The following is an 18446-nucleotide window of genomic DNA, read 5'->3' as shown; positions in this document are numbered from 1 at the left end:
CGCCTTTAACCGAGATTATGATGAATCGTCTCAACGTTACCGGTAAGACATACGAATTTTAATCATTTCATTCGATAATAATAATCTATTGATCGTTAGATCGTTTCGTAATTTTTTCGTTTCTTCTTCTTCTTCTTCTTCTTCTTCTTCTTCTTTTTTTTTCCTTCTTTTTTTTTCTTTTCTTTCTTTTTTTAACAAAATGAATTCAATTCGAGAAGTTAATCGAATTGATAAAAATAAAAAAAAAAAAAAAAGGAAAAAAAAAAAGAAGTGTCAGTGGTAGTCTGTTCAGTTTTTATTACGTGGACTTATTTACGACCAAGTCGTTTTTATCTTTTTTATTTTTTTTTCCTTGTCTGAAGTCGATCAATTCCATCGATTTAAAAATTAATATATGTCTCAAAAAAAAAAAAAAAAGACAATGTCGTTTACATTGCGCGTATTAATTGTGTTTCATTATTATTCGATGGTGATCGAAAGATTCCTCTTCTTTTTTTTTTTTCTTTTTCTTTTTTTTTTCTTTTTCTTTTTTTTTTCTTTTTCTTGGGGCGAACGGGTCGTTCGTGCGACGAACAATTTAAAATTGTTATCAATTCATAATTTATAATGTGTAACGCATATAATTTGTTATTAACAATTTTGAAATTGTCAACGAAAACGTATCTTCGAAATGTAAGAATTTTAATATCGATCGCGCGTCGATCTACTTTTTTTTCTCCTTTTTTTTTCGATATATGATATATGAAATAATTGTTCTATATCGATTTTTTACGTCAAATACAAACGGAATGGATGATATAAAATTGATTCAAGTTAATTGCATGAGAATCGTAGTAATACGATCGTGACGATCGTATTTTGATTGTAGTTTAAAAACGGAGAAAAAAAAGAAAAAAATAAAAAAAAAAAATGTATACATGTATAGGAAAAAAAATGCCGTTATATAAAGAATTTCTTTAGGTGAATCACAGACGCTATTCGAACGTTTCCTTTCTTTTCTTCGTTTTTTTCCTTTGTTTGTTTCTTTTTTGTAATTTTGTATTTCTCTTTCTCTGCCCCCACCCCTCCACAACCCCCTCCCCCTATCCTTCTTACAGACGTTTCGTGTGATCGAAGCTAAATATGTACTTGATTGATCTCGTTGAAGTATAAAAACTCGTTGAATATTTTATCGATGATGAATTCTCCTTCTTAAGAAAAAAAAAAAAATAAAAAAGAAAAAAGAAAAAAGAAAAAAAAAAAAAATATATATATATATATATATATATATATATATATATATATGTATGTGTATCTTATACGTTAAATATGTTGTCCAAGACAGGTTGTCCAAGGATTGTAACTAGAGAGGAATGGAAAGCACGTAAACCTTTGGGCGAGCAACAAATCGAACGTACACCAACGCCATACGTAGTTATTCATCATGGTGGAATACGTCAATATTGTTACGATCAAGAAACATGTAGCAAAATAGTAAGGTCTTATCAGAGATTACATATCGATGATCATGGTTGGTTCGATCTTGGTTATAATTTTGTAATTGGCGAGGATGGTAATATTTACGAGGGCCGTGGATGGAATAAAGTTGGTGCACACGCGCCCGGATATAATTTTCAAAGTATCGGCATTTGCATTATTGGTGATTTTATGGGTAAGTTTTTATCTTTCCTTTTCCTTTTTGTTTTTTTTTTTTTTTTTTTTTTTTTTTTATTAAGGTGGAAGAAGAAAAAAAAAAAGAAGGAACATCATTATCGACAAATAAATAAATTCGTTAGCTTCTTTATTATTGGGGTTAGTGAGAGAGAGGGAGGGAGAGCAGTGAGAGGGGGAATGCAATTGACATAAGTCGTAATTGACATTGCATATATATATGTACGTACGTATGCATATATATATATATATATGTATGTGTATACGTGTATTTACGTATGCTTCCTCTTCCGAGTATTGACGTCGTTTTATTATAACTATATACATACATACATACATACATACATACATACATACATATATACATACACACATACATACATACATACACACATACATACATACATACACACATACATACATACATACATACATACATACATACATACATACATACATACATACATACATACATACATACATACATACATACATACATACATACATACATACATACATACATACATACATACATACATACATACATACATACATACATACATACATACATACATACATACATACATACATACATACATACATACATACATACCTACATACATACACACATAGATACATACACGCATACATGTACAAATATATATATATATATGTACATATATGTGGATTATGTATTATATGATTATAGATATATATGTATATGTGGATTAGTCTTCTTGGAGTAAATCCCCTCGAAGTTATTTTCTTATGCATTTAAAAAAAAAAAAAGTAATCTTATTCTACGAGTTTGTTTGTTTGTTTGTTTTTTCTTTTTTATTATTATTATTATTATTATTATTATTATTTCAGATATTTAATATTCAATATCTTTGTAGATTTTCTACCAAATGCCTTGGCTCTTCGTGCTTTAAATTCTCTGATCTCATGCGGCGTCTTTCTTGGAAAGATACATCATGATTACAATGTTATTGGACATAGACAAGCGCGTAATACGCTTTGTCCAGGAGATACGTTTTACAAATACGTCATGACGTTTCCTCATTGGACATCTCATCCTATACCTGAAAAAGTACAAACTACGACTACTAATGCACCGTCGAAGGTACCAAATGGAAACGACCTGAATAATAATGATAAATAAATCTGAATATATAATATTTAATATAAATTATACTCATAGATATTTTAGATAGATATTTAGTTTTATTTAATATAATAGGCTGCGAAAAAATCGTACTACTATCGTTCAATGCAATATATATATTTATATATATATATATATATATATATATATATATATATATATCATCGTATAGTAAAAATATTATATAACCGTTGCTACCTCGTTTATTATTATTATTATTATTTTATTTTATTTTATTTTATTTTATTTTATTCTTTTTTAGTTTTTCTTTTTTTTTTCTTTTTTTTTTTTTTATGTATATATACGATAATCCTTTACGCTTCCTCCTTTTGGACGCTTCGAACGTTGTACATTAATAGTTACAAAAACGAAATCACTATGTTTCGAATAAATTTCATATTTATGATATAAATCATTTTTATAAATCATTCCCATAATATTATCGACTTTTAATATAAAACTTTTACGATTAGAGTATAATTTTTAGACACAAAATAATTCATATGAATATGTATATATATATATATATATATACATATATATTTCTTTTTTTTTCCTACGAGTCTATTGGAATACAAAAAAAAAAAAAGAAAGAAAGAAAAAAGGAAATATAGATGAAAAATTATTTCAAATCATATAAACAATTTGTTTTGCGTAATATCACTGATTTAATTTATTCGTTCTCGACTACATACATATATATGTACATATATGTATATATATACACGTTTACGAGAACGAGTATTTACCATTTTGTGTATCTGATGGAATTTATAACGAAAAAAAAAAAAAAGTCAAATAAATATTGATACGTTTGCAATAATAATAGATTAATACAGTATCAATTGGGAATACCCATATCTCAAAGAGAATATAATATATTCCGTATATACATATATATATATATATATATATATATATATATATATACATTTTACTTATATGCAAATAAAAAAAAACCCATGAATGCGCGCGCATATACACGCATATATGGTTTTGACCGGTTTTATACGACAGACGGCGTACCAATACAAACGAATAATTTCATATGCTTGATATTAGTATCTATGTGCAAAGGTCATGGACACGAATGTATGTGTTCAACGACGGAGAAGACGATTAGTATATATCAACGATCATCAAGTAGTGTTATAGTGTCTAAGAAGTAATCAGAATGGTACGAGCGACGTTTCTACTTATTGCAACGTGCATCACAATTTGCCATCCAGCGGAAATTGCAAATTCTGCTGCAACTTCTGGTAACAATTCTCTCTCTCTCTCTCTCTCTCTCTTTTTCTCTCTCTCTTTTTTTTTTCTCCCTTATGTCCCTCGACGAGTTTTTAAATTTGTTCAATTACGAAATATATCTTTGAAATAGACGAAGAGATAGATTTAAAGAGAGACCTTGAAGGCTCGTATCTCGATGTGTTATATATATGCACGTAATACTTCAAAGAAATTGTTTTTTCACTTGATCACAAAACAAAAAAAAAGGGAGAGAGAGAGAGAGAGAGAGAAAAAAGAACAAGAAAAAATTATAAAATATCCATAATAATCATTAGCAATTCGACAAAAATAATTGATATAATCGATTACGATTACGACGAGACAAAAGTCTTGATAAATATGAAAAAAAAAAAAAGCAAATAATTGTATATCCCCATTAATGTAGTTAACCATGTGAAAATATATAATTGGGTAGGAATAATTTTATCGGCCGTTATAGTAGTACGGTAATTATGCCATGACGTCAGCTTTGACATTAGAGATTAGATCGGAAAAAAAAAGAAAAAGAAACAAAAAGAAAAGAGAAAAAAAAGGAAAAAAAAAAAAAGAAAACAAAAAAATAATTTGATACGTTACAACGTTATTTCGTTGATGACATTATTCGCGTATCTTGTCACGTTCAATTTTTATCGCAAACAAACGAAATTACATTGACCTATCTCTCGATCGTTCTATCATTCGTTCGATCGTTCGAACGATTTGTTAATCTGATATCTGCATAATTATTTTTAGAAATACCTAACATCATTTCGAGACAACAATGGGGAGCTAGATCACCGAAAACCACTATACGTCCTCTTAGAATAAATCCACCTCCGTATGTTATTATTCATCATTCGGATACTGTTAGTTGTAACACTCAAGCTATTTGTCAGGCTAGAGTGAGAAGTTTTCAGGTGACTTTTTATGATATATTCTTTTTCTTTTCTTTTCTTTTCTTTTCTTTTCTTTTCTTTTCTTTTCTTTTCTTTTCTTGTACTTTTCTGTACATTTTTTTTTTCCCTTAACAAACCATAATGTTCGATAAAATTTCATAACGAAATTATTCCTTTGAATAATTAAAACCATTGCACATTATATCCGTAGAATTATCATATGGACACGAAAAAATGGAACGACATAGGCTACAATTTTTTGGTCGGTGAAGATGGTAATGTCTACGAAGGTCTTGGCTGGGGTAAACATGGCTCTCATTCAATCCCATATAATTCCAAGAGTATTGGTATTTGCATCATTGGTAATTTTACTAGTAAGTAATATAAGCGATGTAAACGTGTTTTCTTTCATAATACTTACGTTTTTCTTTTCTTTTTCTTTTCTACAACTCAAAATATTTTATTTGTGTCTATTTGCGTATAGATACCACACCAAATCCAGCAAGCATTCGGACAACGAAGAATTTAATAGCTTATGGTGTAGCTAACAACAAAATCAAATCCGATTATAAGCTTCTTGGCCATCGACAAACCGCTCAAACTGATTGTCCTGGAAATTCATTATACAATATGATTAAAACATGGAATAATTGGAGCGATATGCCATGAGAAATATAATCGTTATGCGATTAAATTTATTTACGAGGTATAACGTTATATCGTTATAATATTAACAATTATTGTTATATCGTCTTAATGATCATTTTGACTTGTTTTCAATTAACAATATAAATAGATACATACAAATTTGACATTCCTACGAATATTTTCGTTTGTTGTATCGTAAAGAAAGAATTTTAAAAGGATTAATAATATTTTGTATGCTTATATAGTTATCGTGGGTGAATCTTTTGTAATTTGTAATGCGTAAGGTTTATTCATTATTTTTTTTTTTTATGATATACACAAAGACAAATGTATATATTTACAAAAGTATAAAATTTTCTCAATGATTTACAATATGCTTATTGATCAAAATAATTTTTGTTTAGATTGTATCCTTCTATATCGTATGTTTATGATCATTCGATTAGATCTATTAAAACGGGACATCTCTCACAGTAAATAATAAAAAGAGAGGGAATTCACCGTATTTATTATAAGAGGAAAAATCAAGCTTGACAGATGCTAATTTATGGGTATATCATTATTTATAGATGTCTTACTAATTAGAGATCTCTTATTGATGTCTCGTTAGAACGATTGTATCGCATACCAATATCAGAATTTTTTACGATGGATTGGATCGATAATGCCGATAATAATAGATTTCTGTTTTACCAACTGTATATGAATGTCGATGTTAACGAATGAACGTTCTTGTTTATCGGCCGAGTAAGAACGTTGATAATTGTAAATTTCTCTTTGACCGACCGAGTAAGACTTTTGATATTAGTAGATTCCTATTGTACCGATCGGTTTAAAATGATGATGATAATAATGTTTTACCGATCAGTTTAAAAAGTTGGTAATGATCGGTATGGTTACAAAAAAAAATTAAATCAGAATATGTTTAAATCTATCCAACTAATCAGGGAAATAATCAATCCCTAAGGATTTGTACATCCTCATGAAAGATGAACTAAAGAATCTTTATTTAGATCTGATTCTTGTTTCTCTCCCTATAAAAGAAAAGGATATATACCGAAGTGGCCGTCACAAATTGTGACTCAAGAGGATAAATATTAGAGTATTGAGTTATTATCAAAGATTCATCAAAATCTTTCGAGAATAGATATATTCATTATATTTTAATTTTACCACGTTGTCAATCAAAATGCTCTTATGCTTTGGGAACTAGAATTTTTGATAACTCATGTCAATCCTGGGAACATGAATTTTAGAATAGACTCACTAGTTATTCTATCACTTGTATACTAATTAATTACTGATTAATTTCTAATTAATTAGCATTGCAGACACAACATTTTTTGCTTACATTTATAGTTCACATTTTGTCCATAGCTGTCGCTGAAGTCTCACACTTCCAACGGAAGGTGATAAACAGTCTTAATGTAATTTCTTATCGAAAGATAAAACAGGATTTTAGATATGCAAAGATCAGTATAAGATCAGTATAAATATTAATATATATATTTTTAAATTATAATATATATATGTATATACATATATATATATATATTAATTCTTTTTATTATTTTTTGTGAATAAATTTTTGTAAATTGCACATAAAACTTATCTATTGAGTAACATTATTTATGTTGTAGATATTTTGTTTTTCTTTTTTAATTTGACATTTATTATGAATTATATTCATTTTAATATAAAAAAAGTACTACATTTATATATATATACATGTATATATATATATATATATGTATATAGAATAATCTGAAAATAATCGTGTTTCTGTTAATTGAAATTAATTTAGAAATGAATTATATGATATTTCATATTTACCGCGTAAAATCTTATCTCTTGGTAACAATGTAGCAAACGCAGATAACTTCAGATAGATCATGTTATATACTACTATGGAAGTAACCTTGTTATACGTTGAAATTTTGGATAAGTGTGTAAATTATTATGAATTATTAAATATTATGTAAAAATTATAACTCTGTAATTTAGTGTTATTTTAACGATTGTTATTTGTTTAAAAGAGTATTTTTATTTTCAATAATATATTACTCATTCATACATTTAACATTTAACCATACCAAGTAATATATTGTCAGAAGGGGGAAAAAGAAATAAGTATTTTAATAGATAAATTAATATAAAATAATGAAGAATCGATTTCATAATGTGAAATGGAAATAACTTTTTTTGCGACAGTATACGTGAAATTTATTGAGACACTGATTTTCAATGATTACATTGACAGGACCTAACTTAACAGGAGTAAGGTGAAACTAGGTTCATTGGGAAGATCTTTAAATATAAATCAATTCATATGAGCGGGTAAAATAATTCTACATTATGGAAGCTCATGAAAATGAACAATATGTTACATTTCCACTTTCTGGAGTACATGATAATATTCAAGAAAATATAATATCACACGAAGAGATATGTGAACCTGTTGATGATTGTGTACTACAAGATGGTTTAAATGAAGTTCCTGTTAATGATGTTAATACTGATATTCAAGAAGCTCATGTTGCTGTCGAAATTTTACCTGATAGATCGGATGAGGAAGATGAAAATCGTAGCGTTTATCCTATATATATCAAACAGGAGGAACAACAACAATATACTTCTGGCGATGATGAATCAATGGCTGTTGAAGCACTTCGTCAATTAGGTGGCATGTATCCTTGTTTTGAAAATAAAAAAGTCAGTTGTCCTAATTGTGCTAATTTGTTCACACAAATTGAATTTACCAAACATCAGGGTACGTGTAATATAAGTAAGTTATCATGTCCAACATGCGGAGAAACATTTGAAAGGAAAATGGATTTAAATAATCATATGGTTTGTCATCAAGTTGATCGACCACATGCATGTAGAACATGCGGTAATTTGTTTCGTTCTAAAAGCAGTCTTCAATCGCATATGTTACAAGTTCATCAAATAGAAAGACCTCATAAGTGTACCATTTGTGGTGCAGACTTTCAAAGACCATCTAGCTTATCAAATCATATGAAAATACATACTTATGTAGCTGGACGTGCTATAATGCAATCAAGAGGAAATAATCAATTATCACAGTCTGTGGATACATTTAGAAAATGGTCTGAAAATAATACGTCTGAATCACAAAATGTACCTGTTCCATCTTCGACAGTTCAAACTGTACAAAATTATAATGCTTGTCAAGTTCATTGGGCTGTTCCTGCTTATACTTTTCAAAATGAACAATCGTCTACTGTCAATACAATCTCTAATCATGATGAAAAAATAGATACACTGCATGAATTTAATGTATTACCTAATGGTGAAGTAACACAATTTGAATATACACAACAAAATAATATGAATAATCAAATCAGTCAACAATACAGTTTATCCCTTAATACATTTAATAATTCAGACAGTATGGTCAAAGTTGAGGCACTTACATATAATAATGACAGTAGAAGAAATTATGTGGATATGGGGACAGATGTTAATAAACAGCATACATGTAGTCATTGTGGTATTAGTTTTTCAAGAGCAATAGCATTAGTATCACATGAAAAGATTCATACATCTAAAAACTGGATGCCCATTGAATGTGAATATTGTGATAAACAGTTTCAAGATGCAAATCATTTGGCAACTCATCAAACTACTTGCACAAAAAAAATTATGCAGAATAATATTGATCAAGGTGTTTCAAATAGTAAATGGGGAAAACATGCTTGCTCTGAATGCGGAAAGAAATTTACAACTAAACAGAAAATGTTTAGGCATCAATGGATACATAGAAAGAAAACTCATTGTTGTGAAGTTTGTGGAACACAATTTGAAAAACAAAATCAATTAGATAAGCACAGATTGTCGGCCCATCCTGGTGATTCACCATTTACTTGTACGGAATGTGGAAAAAGTTTTGTATCACGTCAAGGTCTTTGGGAACATGGTAGAACTCATGCAGGAAGTCCAGCACATTTTCATTGTGATACTTGCTCAAAAACTTTCTCCTCGCGACAAGGATATTTAATTCATCATCGTACTCATACAGGTGAAAGACCATATGGTTGTAAATTTTGTTGGAAAGCATTTAGAGATGGTGGTACATTAAGAAAACACGAACGAATTCATACAGGAGAAAGACCACACGTATGTCCTTTATGCTCTAGAGCTTTTAATCAGAAAGTTGTTCTTCGTGAACACGTTCGATGGGTTCATGCTGCAGGAAAAAATGAAACTGAAGTTACAGGACCACCTTATCCTTGTCCTTTATGCGGTGCTTTAAATCAAGATCGTGATGAATTGTGCGCCCATATTGTTAAACATTCGGATCAAATGATAGCCGAAGCAAAAGCAAAAACAAATAATAATGCTCCTAAATCACGACCTACGAGAAAAAAAACTAAAGCATCTATCGTTGAAGGTACACAGGAGAAACAAAATCTAGATAATAATGAAATTTCAAGATTAGAACAAAATAAAGCATTATTATCTATAACAGAAGCAATGGATAAAACAGAGTGTCAACAAATTGTAAATGACAAACAAAATAATACTTATCTCGTGGTTACTGCTGAAAGACATAATGAAAACTTAATCGCTATATCGGAGCTTAAACACAATAATGTAAGATTAATATTAGATGACAAACAAAATGAAAATGTAAATATAACACAGAATGATCATGATCGTGCAGATTCGTATTTAATTACTATGAATAAACAAAATGACACTACACATATTTTACCAGATAATAATGCTCTTCGTGCTATAACTACAACCAGAAACGATGAAGTTGATACAATGCATTTAATACAATCCTCTAAACAAAGTAATACTTTACATTTATTATCAAAACCAAATGAGTCACTTCCCGTTTTGACAATAAGTAATAATCCAGAAGATCATGAAAATTATTCTAGTCAAATAGCGCAGATAGGAAGTACCGATCTACCTATGGATATGGCTACACATGATACATCTAGAGAAGATCAGGCAATAAAAAGTCACAATGGGAATAGGCAGGAATCATTATTACACGAAGGAGTTTCTCAAGGAACAGTTATACAAATTGTTCATTATCAACAAGATAGTGATGATGGAGAAGAACTAGTTTGTGGTATATGTGGGGAAGATTTTACAGATAAAAACATATTAATGGAACATGTTAAAATTCATATATAATTAAAAAAATATTTTAATTTTAAAAGAAAAGATGGGAATTATTTGTTATTATAATTATTATGTCAAATTGGGAATCATCATGAATAATATAATACTAAATAGTAATAGGCTCTGCACTGTTTTTCTATGAGCTTTAAAAAAAATGCACTGTTTTAATTAATTGAGATAAAGATTGATTTTACATTTATAAAAAAAAAGATCATATATATTATAATGGATTAATTCCAAGTAACACACACACATATATATATATATATATATATATATATATTAAAATTAATATATATATATAATATATTAATATATTATATATATATTATATATATAATATAATATATATATATAAAAATAATTATATATATATATTATATTATATATATAATATAATATATATATATAATATATATATATATATATTAATATATATATATATATTAAAAGTACCTTAGTTTTTTCATCATATATGATTTACCATTGGTAAAAATAACACGAGTGTAAATAAAGACTTATTAAAGGCATTTATAATGTACAGCATGACAAAGACAAAAATAAAATTGCCTTTTATTTTATATAATAATCAAGCAGTTATTTTTAATACCACAATTGTTATATCATATACTTGGAAAAAATTTATATTATTCGAAAAGTACAAATTCAAATTTGACGTTGTTTGAATTGGATACATATTCAAGTCACGTGACTTGACGGATCAAAGTAAAACAAAATGTCCGCGCATAGATAAATATTAACACGTTGGAGATACGAGAGAATCAATAATTTGTAATTAAGTGAATTTAATGGAATTATTTTCATCGTCATTTATCAAGACTTATATTATGTATTTCTGTTAAAGGTGAGTTCAAAATGTCACGAAATAATTTATTATATTATGTGATTTGTTATAATCAATTAAGATAATGATTAATTTGTTAACTTCGTCACAAAATATATTCGTTTACAGCATATATGTTTACACAAGAATTTATTTATAATTATTAGATCCACGATATATTAATTATTCGTAATTTTTAGTTTTAAACAGAATATATTTATTTGTCGAACTTATTATTTGAGGTTAGTTTTACTTTTATACGTATGTTATGTATTTCGGAAGTTGATATTGAACCGGTTAGTATCATAGGCACGTTGTTGTTTCTCCGAGTATAACGTAAAATTTACTATCATAAACGTTACTATCGTTAATTAAACATATGAGAGCGTGATCGAAGCATCGTATTTAATAGGACTATAGAAAGAATATTTTATTTTAATATAAGGAATCTGTACGGTGTGATACGAGGCACACCAAATTGTAGAACTAGAATTTGAGGTTAGGATCATTTAAGAGGTAAAACATTTGTAATTATTAACAAATTTATTTACTTTATTCTTAATATAATTTCAAATGTAAGAACTTTTGACGTTTATCAAATTAATTGTATGTACAGTATATTTTTTCGAGATATAAATATGCCTACTTGGAATCAGATTCAAGCTCAACTACGCAATCCAAATAATCCAGTAGTATTTTTTGATGTATCTGTGGGTACAACAGAAATTGGTCGTATGATTTTTGAGCTTTTTGAAGATGTATGTCCAAAGACTTCGGAAAACTTTCGACAATTTTGTACCGGAGAGTATAGAAAGGATGGCGTACCATTAGGATTCAAAGGTGCTATATTTCACAGAGTGATTAAAGACTTCATGATACAAGGAGGAGATTTTGTAAATGGTGATGGTACAGGAGTAATTAGTATCTATGGTGGTGGAACTTTTCCTGATGAAAACTTTACATTGAAACATGACTCGCCAGGATTACTTTCCATGGCAAATAGTGGAAAGGATACTAATGGTTGTCAATTTTTTATTACATGCGCTAAGTGTAATTTTCTAGACGGAAAGCATGTGGTTTTTGGAAGAGTGATAGATGGCTTATTGGTCATGAGAAAAGTAGAAAATGTTCCTACTGGACCAAATAATAAACCAAAGATACCTGTAACGATATCTCAATGTGGTCAGATGTAAAGTGAACTTTTTTATTATTTATAAAGACTGTTGTCCATAACAGATTTAATATTATCAAAAAAAAAAAAAAAAAAAAAAAAAAAGGAAATCATTTTACTATCTAAAGGATACATAACTGAAAATATATTTTAATACAATTTATACAAATTGTATCATTGACTTCAATCTGTATCCTTATTATCACCCTTAATATTACTAAACTATATTTCACATATTGCCTATAGCTATTCTGTAATATCCAATTTCTATAAATTGTTAATTATGATCTACTTATTAGATTAGTTTAAATAATCTTTAAGATTATAACTAATTTAAATTACATTATGAATTTTATAATTTATTTTAAAATACAAATATCATTCTTACAGGTTGTAAGATATTACAGCTAACTTTTTACAGGTTATAATGCACAATATAGGATTAGATAAATTGATAAAAGGATAAACATTACGTAGTGAAAAATGTTTTTATTTTGTCTTCTGTACATGCTATATATTCATAATTACTGTATGATATGTAAATTATAGTTGTGCAAACAAAGTATTTATGCGAACTGCTTTTTCAGTTCAATTATCTAATAAATCTGGCATTTTATCATTTGTTATTAATTCATAATAATAGAAGTGAAACTCAGGGTATTTTTAAATATCGTTGCAGATAATACTTTTATTGAATCTTTTAATCCTATATTAATAAATTATTTTAAATGGTAATAAAATATGGATATTTATTAACTAGAATATTCGTCTTTCTTATTGTTATTGTTTAGATTCGCAATCGACGCAATAAATTATTTGAATAATAATTAAAATATTAAAAATAATAAATGCTCGTTTTTTAACATACATATAAATATGTTTGACTCCTTAATAAGTAATTTACATTCATACTGTCAACTAACACATTCTTATAACTTTTTATATTTGATATATTTCTTACCACTTATATAAAATTTATTAAATAAAGTCAAGTATGTGTATATGTGTGTATGTGCGCGTATGTGTGTATGTGTATGTGTATGTACATACATACATACATATGCATATATACTACTACTACTCACTACTACACTATCGCAATTCTTGCATACAATGGCAGTCGTTAATTGCCTGTTTATACACATCATTATTCACATTCATACATACATATATATATATATATATATAATATATATATAATCGTCATTGTATATAACTCAAATAGGTTGATATTCTTAACTATTACATGAATGTTACAATTTTAAGTCGATATATATATATATATGCATATACATACATAGGGTGCATTTAAGAAGTTCCAGGTACGAAACAAGGAATAAATTCGTGACTTTTTTTTAGGCACCATAATCTTCAAATATAAACTATTTGTTTTACATAGGAAATTAAAACTAAGTTCGTACATACAAACTACGAGAATGTACATACATACATTATATAATAATACAAGCAGATAGGTTATGTTAATTCGATATTATCAATATATGCATATTCCATAATTACAAATGTTAGAATATTATCGCATTAAATATGTAACTGTTTCTTTTTTTTCTGTTTTTATTTAAATTTACGAAGAAATATCAAGTTTAATTTATTCCTTATATAAGAAAATTGATATTCGAACACTCATATGTTTACATTTTTCAATACTCTTATTAGATTTTGATCATAAACATATCAGTCTAATCTTAATCGTTGAAAATTTCTAGGACACACTTTTTATATCTCATATTCCTGATATTTTAGCTCTCGAAAATTATTAAAAGCTCACGGTAAGGATAACAATTGATCTCTTTTCTTAGGAACCGTGAGCTCTGGTGCGGTCTACCTGCTATTACAGAAGACATCTTCTTCAATGGTATCAACTTCTTGTGCTTGATCATCGACAACCATGATAGGTGTTGCACCATCATGAAGACTTGATTTAGATTTAGATCTTTTGTAAACATCTCTGGTGACACTTCTGGTGAAACTGAATTTTCGTACAAGTTTCTTATCCAACGCAGCAGGACTCTTAGGACCTTTAGCTCTGAATTCATCTTCTGTACCTTGATAGTGTGCCAATAAGACTTCTGTTGCATGTTCTTCAATAACTTCAATGGCATAGTCAATGTCTTCTTCTGTTGCACTCTCTCTTGTGACACAAAATCTCAAGGTATACTTACTCATTACTCTAGCAGGAATCATATGTAATCTTCCAGATGCATTGATATTCGCCAAGAGTTCCTGATTAATTTCATCAGATTCTTTCAAACGAAAACACACCAGACCAGCACGTACATCATTCACAATTTCAAATCTTCTATCTTTCTTCATTAGAGCTTCGAATCTTCTTGCTAATCTGATATGATTTCTTATATATTTTTGTAGCCCAGTGATACCATAAGTCCTCATGACAAACCAGAGTTTCAAAGCTCTGAATCTTCTACTCAATGGTATACCCCAATGACGATAATCAATGGATTCCCCTGATCTAGCATGTTGAAGATAAAGAGGATCCACGACCAAAGCAGAAGTTAATTTAACTCTATCTCGTACCCATAAACAGGAACAATCAAAGCTAACCAATAACCATTTATTAGGATTTGTATTGAAGGAATCGGCATGTTCGATTCCAGCCATGAAAGGTCTCATTTCTGGACAGATAAATGAATTACCGGCGTAAGCACCATCCACGTGTAACCAAATACTAGGATAGAGCTTACAAACCGGTCCAATTTCAACGAGATTATCAAAAGAACATGATCCAGTTGTACCTAATGTTGTGGATACAAAGAAGGGTACCAAACCATTAGCCACATCTTCTTTAATCGCTGATTCTAGTCTTTTACCACGAAGAGAAGCTTTATCATCCGGCTGGAGTACTCTTAATTTAACCAAACTGATCATTGCTGCCTTCTCAACGCATGAATGAGCTTCAGTTGAGCAATAAGCAACTAATCTTGGCAAGAAAGCAGAATCTTCGGTATCTGGTTCCTGTTCCTTCAATAATCTGATAGCTTGAGTTCGTGCTGCTAGCATTGTCACTAAAATGCACTCTGATGCAGAACCTTGAATAACTCCACCACCTTTAGAAGTCTTCTCTTCGGATAGAAATTCTCTTGGTAGGTCAATAGCTTTTGCATACCAATCTAAAACAATAGTTTCCAATTCTGTACAAGCAGGACTAGCAGCCCAAGAAAAACCAATGCAACCTATTGCATCTGATAACATGTCTGCTAAGATCGATGGGAAGGAATTGCCTGACGGAAAATAAGCATGAAATCTTGGATGTTGCCAATGTGTGATCTGTAAAAAAAAATATATATATATATACATTTTATTTTTTGAAATTAATATCTTACTTAACATATATTCTAAAGCTAACTACATAGTTAACGTTACGGTTATATATAGTTAGCAAGTTATGGTTATAAGTTTCCAGGTAATTTTTTAAAATCGATTTTCACGTCGTCTCGACCATCATCGGAAGCAATCATGCGTTATATAGACTTTTAATCTTGTTTTTATACATACACACACAGACATACACACATGTATTAGCGGGTGTTATTTTTCTATTTTATTTTACGTTTTATTTTTCCCTACACATTATAATACTTGAACGAACTATATGGTGTATGTGTGTGTTTGTATTTGAAACGCAGTTTGGATCACTTCAGTGAACATAAAAAACATCCATTAAAGCGGATGTGACTTTATTTTAGATAACACTTTTGTCAAAGTTTTTGATATTTACGTACGTATGTACGTACGTACGTACGCACGCACGCATGCACGCATGCATGTATATTTATGTTCTTGTATATTATATACATATATATATATATATATATATATATATATATATATATATATAAATTATAATTAGAATACGGATAATCGATCGATCAAATTTATCAGATAAAATCGATACTTACTCCAGGCATTATTTTTCCATCGATATCTTTCATAATAGCATCCCATGATTCGGGTTTTGCTGGTGCTTCGTTTGGTAAGAGGGGTCGCAGGTATCCTGGATCCACATTTGCAGTCACTCTTTTACCTTCTAAAGTACGTAAATACTCGGATATATACTCCACCATCTCCTTGCCGCGTACTTGAAACTCGTCGATGTTCATGATAAAATCCAATTACTGGAATGCATTTTTTTTTAATATTCTGAATTATAACAAATCAGAAGTTTTTTTTTTTTTCTTTTTTTCTTTTTTTTTTTTTTTATGTGTGTGTATGCGTGTACATATAAAGAAAGTGCTATACTTTTGATTAGGCACGATTTCAAGAAACGTGTCTTATTTATACTTTTCTATCAGCAATTGCGTAAATCTTATATACCAAGCGTTAATTCGTACAAAAAAATCAGGCTTTTTTTTCTCCCTTTGGAAAAAGAAATATTTAATAAATAATAAACGTTTATTATTTATTATTTGTTAATTATACACGCACATGCACGCACACATATATAAATGTATATATAATATTAGAAAAATTAGAAATAATACAAATTTTATATTAATCTTTATTTTATATGAAAGAATTCTTTTTTTAGAAACAGAAAAAGGAACATTGAATTGTTTATAATTGTAATTTGCAAATCATTATTATTATCATTTTTTTTTTTGTTTTTACTAACACATTTTCTTTCATATTATGTTAAAAATCAACGATAATATAAAATTTATACTAATTTTTACTTTGTACAAAAGAATTTTCTTTTTCTTTTTAAATAAGGAAAAAATTTTTAACCGTTTACTATTTTTAATTTATAAATTAATTTGTTATTAATAATTCACTCACGGGTTTTATGTATATACGTACAAACATATAATGTTTAACAATCAGAAAATTTGTTTCTTTCTTTAATCGTATCGTTTTTTTTTTTTTTTTTTTAATATTTTCGGAAAAATTTTTAAGAAACTCACAATAACTCGTTAACGTAGAACTTTGAAAGACCGATCGTTCTAATCAATGTAACTTGCGTCGAACTCGATGAGAAACTGTAGCATCAGCCAAAGCGCCGGTCACTTTTATCCACACCATCACTTTTACACTGCCCTTCTTCTTCTTCTTCTCCTCTTCCTCACTTTTGCTTCGCTTATGGTTGGGTATATAGGCTCGGGAAAATTACATTTCTGTGTTCGTTTGCGTCACTACTGGGATTCGTTGCGTCCCAGGAAACACAAGATTAGCCTTTATGGTGACGGTTTCTTTTTGATAAGAGATATATTCTTAAGGAAATTTTCAGGATTTCTCTCTGAGAAATTTTATTTACGTGTATTGTGGGTTTTTTTCTTATGGAGTTTACCTCAACAATATATCTCAAAGTTTCATTATTATTATTATTATTATTATTATTATTATTATTATTATTATTATTATTATTATTATTATTACATGTCTGAGAAGAACGATTAGAAATGATATCATTCGTTTGTTTTGGGAAAATTTTTAATCTGGAAGTAACTTCATTAAAATTTCGCATACTTATTTATTATTTCTTTAAAAAAGAAATGTTTTTAAAATAAGATAGCATATATGCAGAATGCATTTCTTTATTATAGTATTATTTTTATCATAAAATTTATGCAAATGACGGTATATATCTGAAAGAGTAAGCGTTCCTCC

General features: G+C 28.5%; 5 protein-coding genes across 10 annotated transcripts in view; 4 read left to right on the top strand and 1 right to left on the bottom strand.

Annotated features, from left to right (window-relative positions):
- LOC146872435 (peptidoglycan recognition protein 1) overlaps positions 1-4998 on the top strand; it is a 7490-nt gene extending 2492 nt beyond the window's left edge. For 2 of the 3 annotated variants that reach the window (XM_085662577.1, XM_085662576.1), the window contains 5 exons: positions 1-42; positions 1325-1651; positions 2547-2773; positions 3878-4074; positions 4835-4998. The exon at positions 1-42 is cut by the window's left edge. In XM_085662577.1, coding sequence (XP_085518703.1) covers positions 1-42; positions 1325-1651; positions 2547-2773; positions 3878-3970 — 689 coding nt within the window. In that variant the 3' untranslated portion in view covers positions 3971-4074; positions 4835-4998. The remainder of the gene's footprint in view (positions 43-1324; positions 1652-2546; positions 2774-3877; positions 4075-4834) is intronic. The other variant, XM_085662578.1, reaches the window with a different exon arrangement.
- Positions 3932-5997, top strand: Pgrp-s2 (peptidoglycan recognition protein S2). The gene is made up of 4 exons (XM_035874473.2): positions 3932-4074; positions 4835-4998; positions 5189-5351; positions 5462-5997. Exons 1-4 carry the CDS (start codon positions 3990-3992, stop codon positions 5644-5646), a joined length of 597 nt encoding a protein of 198 aa, XP_035730366.2. The 5' UTR covers positions 3932-3989; the 3' UTR covers positions 5647-5997.
- A 1386-nt stretch (positions 5998-7383) lies between these two features.
- LOC118445348 (uncharacterized) lies at positions 7384-11031 on the top strand. Its single transcript, XM_035874683.2, has 2 exons — positions 7384-7570; positions 7886-11031. The coding sequence occupies exon 2, from the start codon at positions 7981-7983 to the stop codon at positions 10798-10800; it is 2820 nt and encodes a 939-aa protein (XP_035730576.1). The 5' UTR covers positions 7384-7570; positions 7886-7980; the 3' UTR covers positions 10801-11031.
- Positions 11032-11532: 501 nt separating this feature from the next.
- LOC118445330 (peptidyl-prolyl cis-trans isomerase H) lies at positions 11533-13828 on the top strand. Of its 3 annotated transcripts, none has more exons than XM_035874649.2 (2): positions 11533-11653; positions 12249-13828. In XM_035874649.2, exon 2 carries the CDS (start codon positions 12271-12273, stop codon positions 12823-12825), a length of 555 nt encoding a protein of 184 aa, XP_035730542.1. In that variant the 5' UTR covers positions 11533-11653; positions 12249-12270; the 3' UTR covers positions 12826-13828. The 3 variants fall into 3 exon arrangements, with proteins under 3 accessions (XP_035730542.1, XP_035730543.1, XP_035730545.1); XM_035874650.2 differs by lacking the exon at positions 11533-11653 and adding an exon at positions 11705-12130; XM_035874652.2 differs by lacking the exon at positions 11533-11653 and adding an exon at positions 11709-12148 and having other exon boundaries at positions 12249-13668.
- An 817-nt stretch (positions 13829-14645) lies between these two features.
- Positions 14646-18006, bottom strand: LOC118445324 (tyrosine decarboxylase). 2 transcript variants are annotated; one of them, XM_085662555.1, is made up of 3 exons: positions 17619-18006; positions 16742-16957; positions 14646-16109 (listed from the first exon to the last, which is right to left on the bottom strand). In XM_085662555.1, exons 2-3 carry the CDS (start codon positions 16940-16942, stop codon positions 14646-14648), a joined length of 1665 nt encoding a protein of 554 aa, XP_085518681.1. In that variant the 5' UTR covers positions 16943-16957; positions 17619-18006. The 2 variants fall into 2 exon arrangements, with proteins under 2 accessions (XP_085518681.1, XP_035730532.1); XM_035874639.2 differs by having other exon boundaries at positions 17744-18005.
- Between the last annotated feature and the right edge of the window lie 440 nt (positions 18007-18446).

Source organism: Vespa mandarinia, chromosome 18 (genome assembly GCF_050613455.1).
Source record: "Vespa mandarinia isolate Hongniang chromosome 18, ASM5061345v1, whole genome shotgun sequence".
Classification (NCBI taxonomy): domain Eukaryota; kingdom Metazoa; phylum Arthropoda; class Insecta; order Hymenoptera; family Vespidae; genus Vespa; species Vespa mandarinia.
This window is presented reverse-complemented; position numbering and strand designations above follow the sequence as displayed.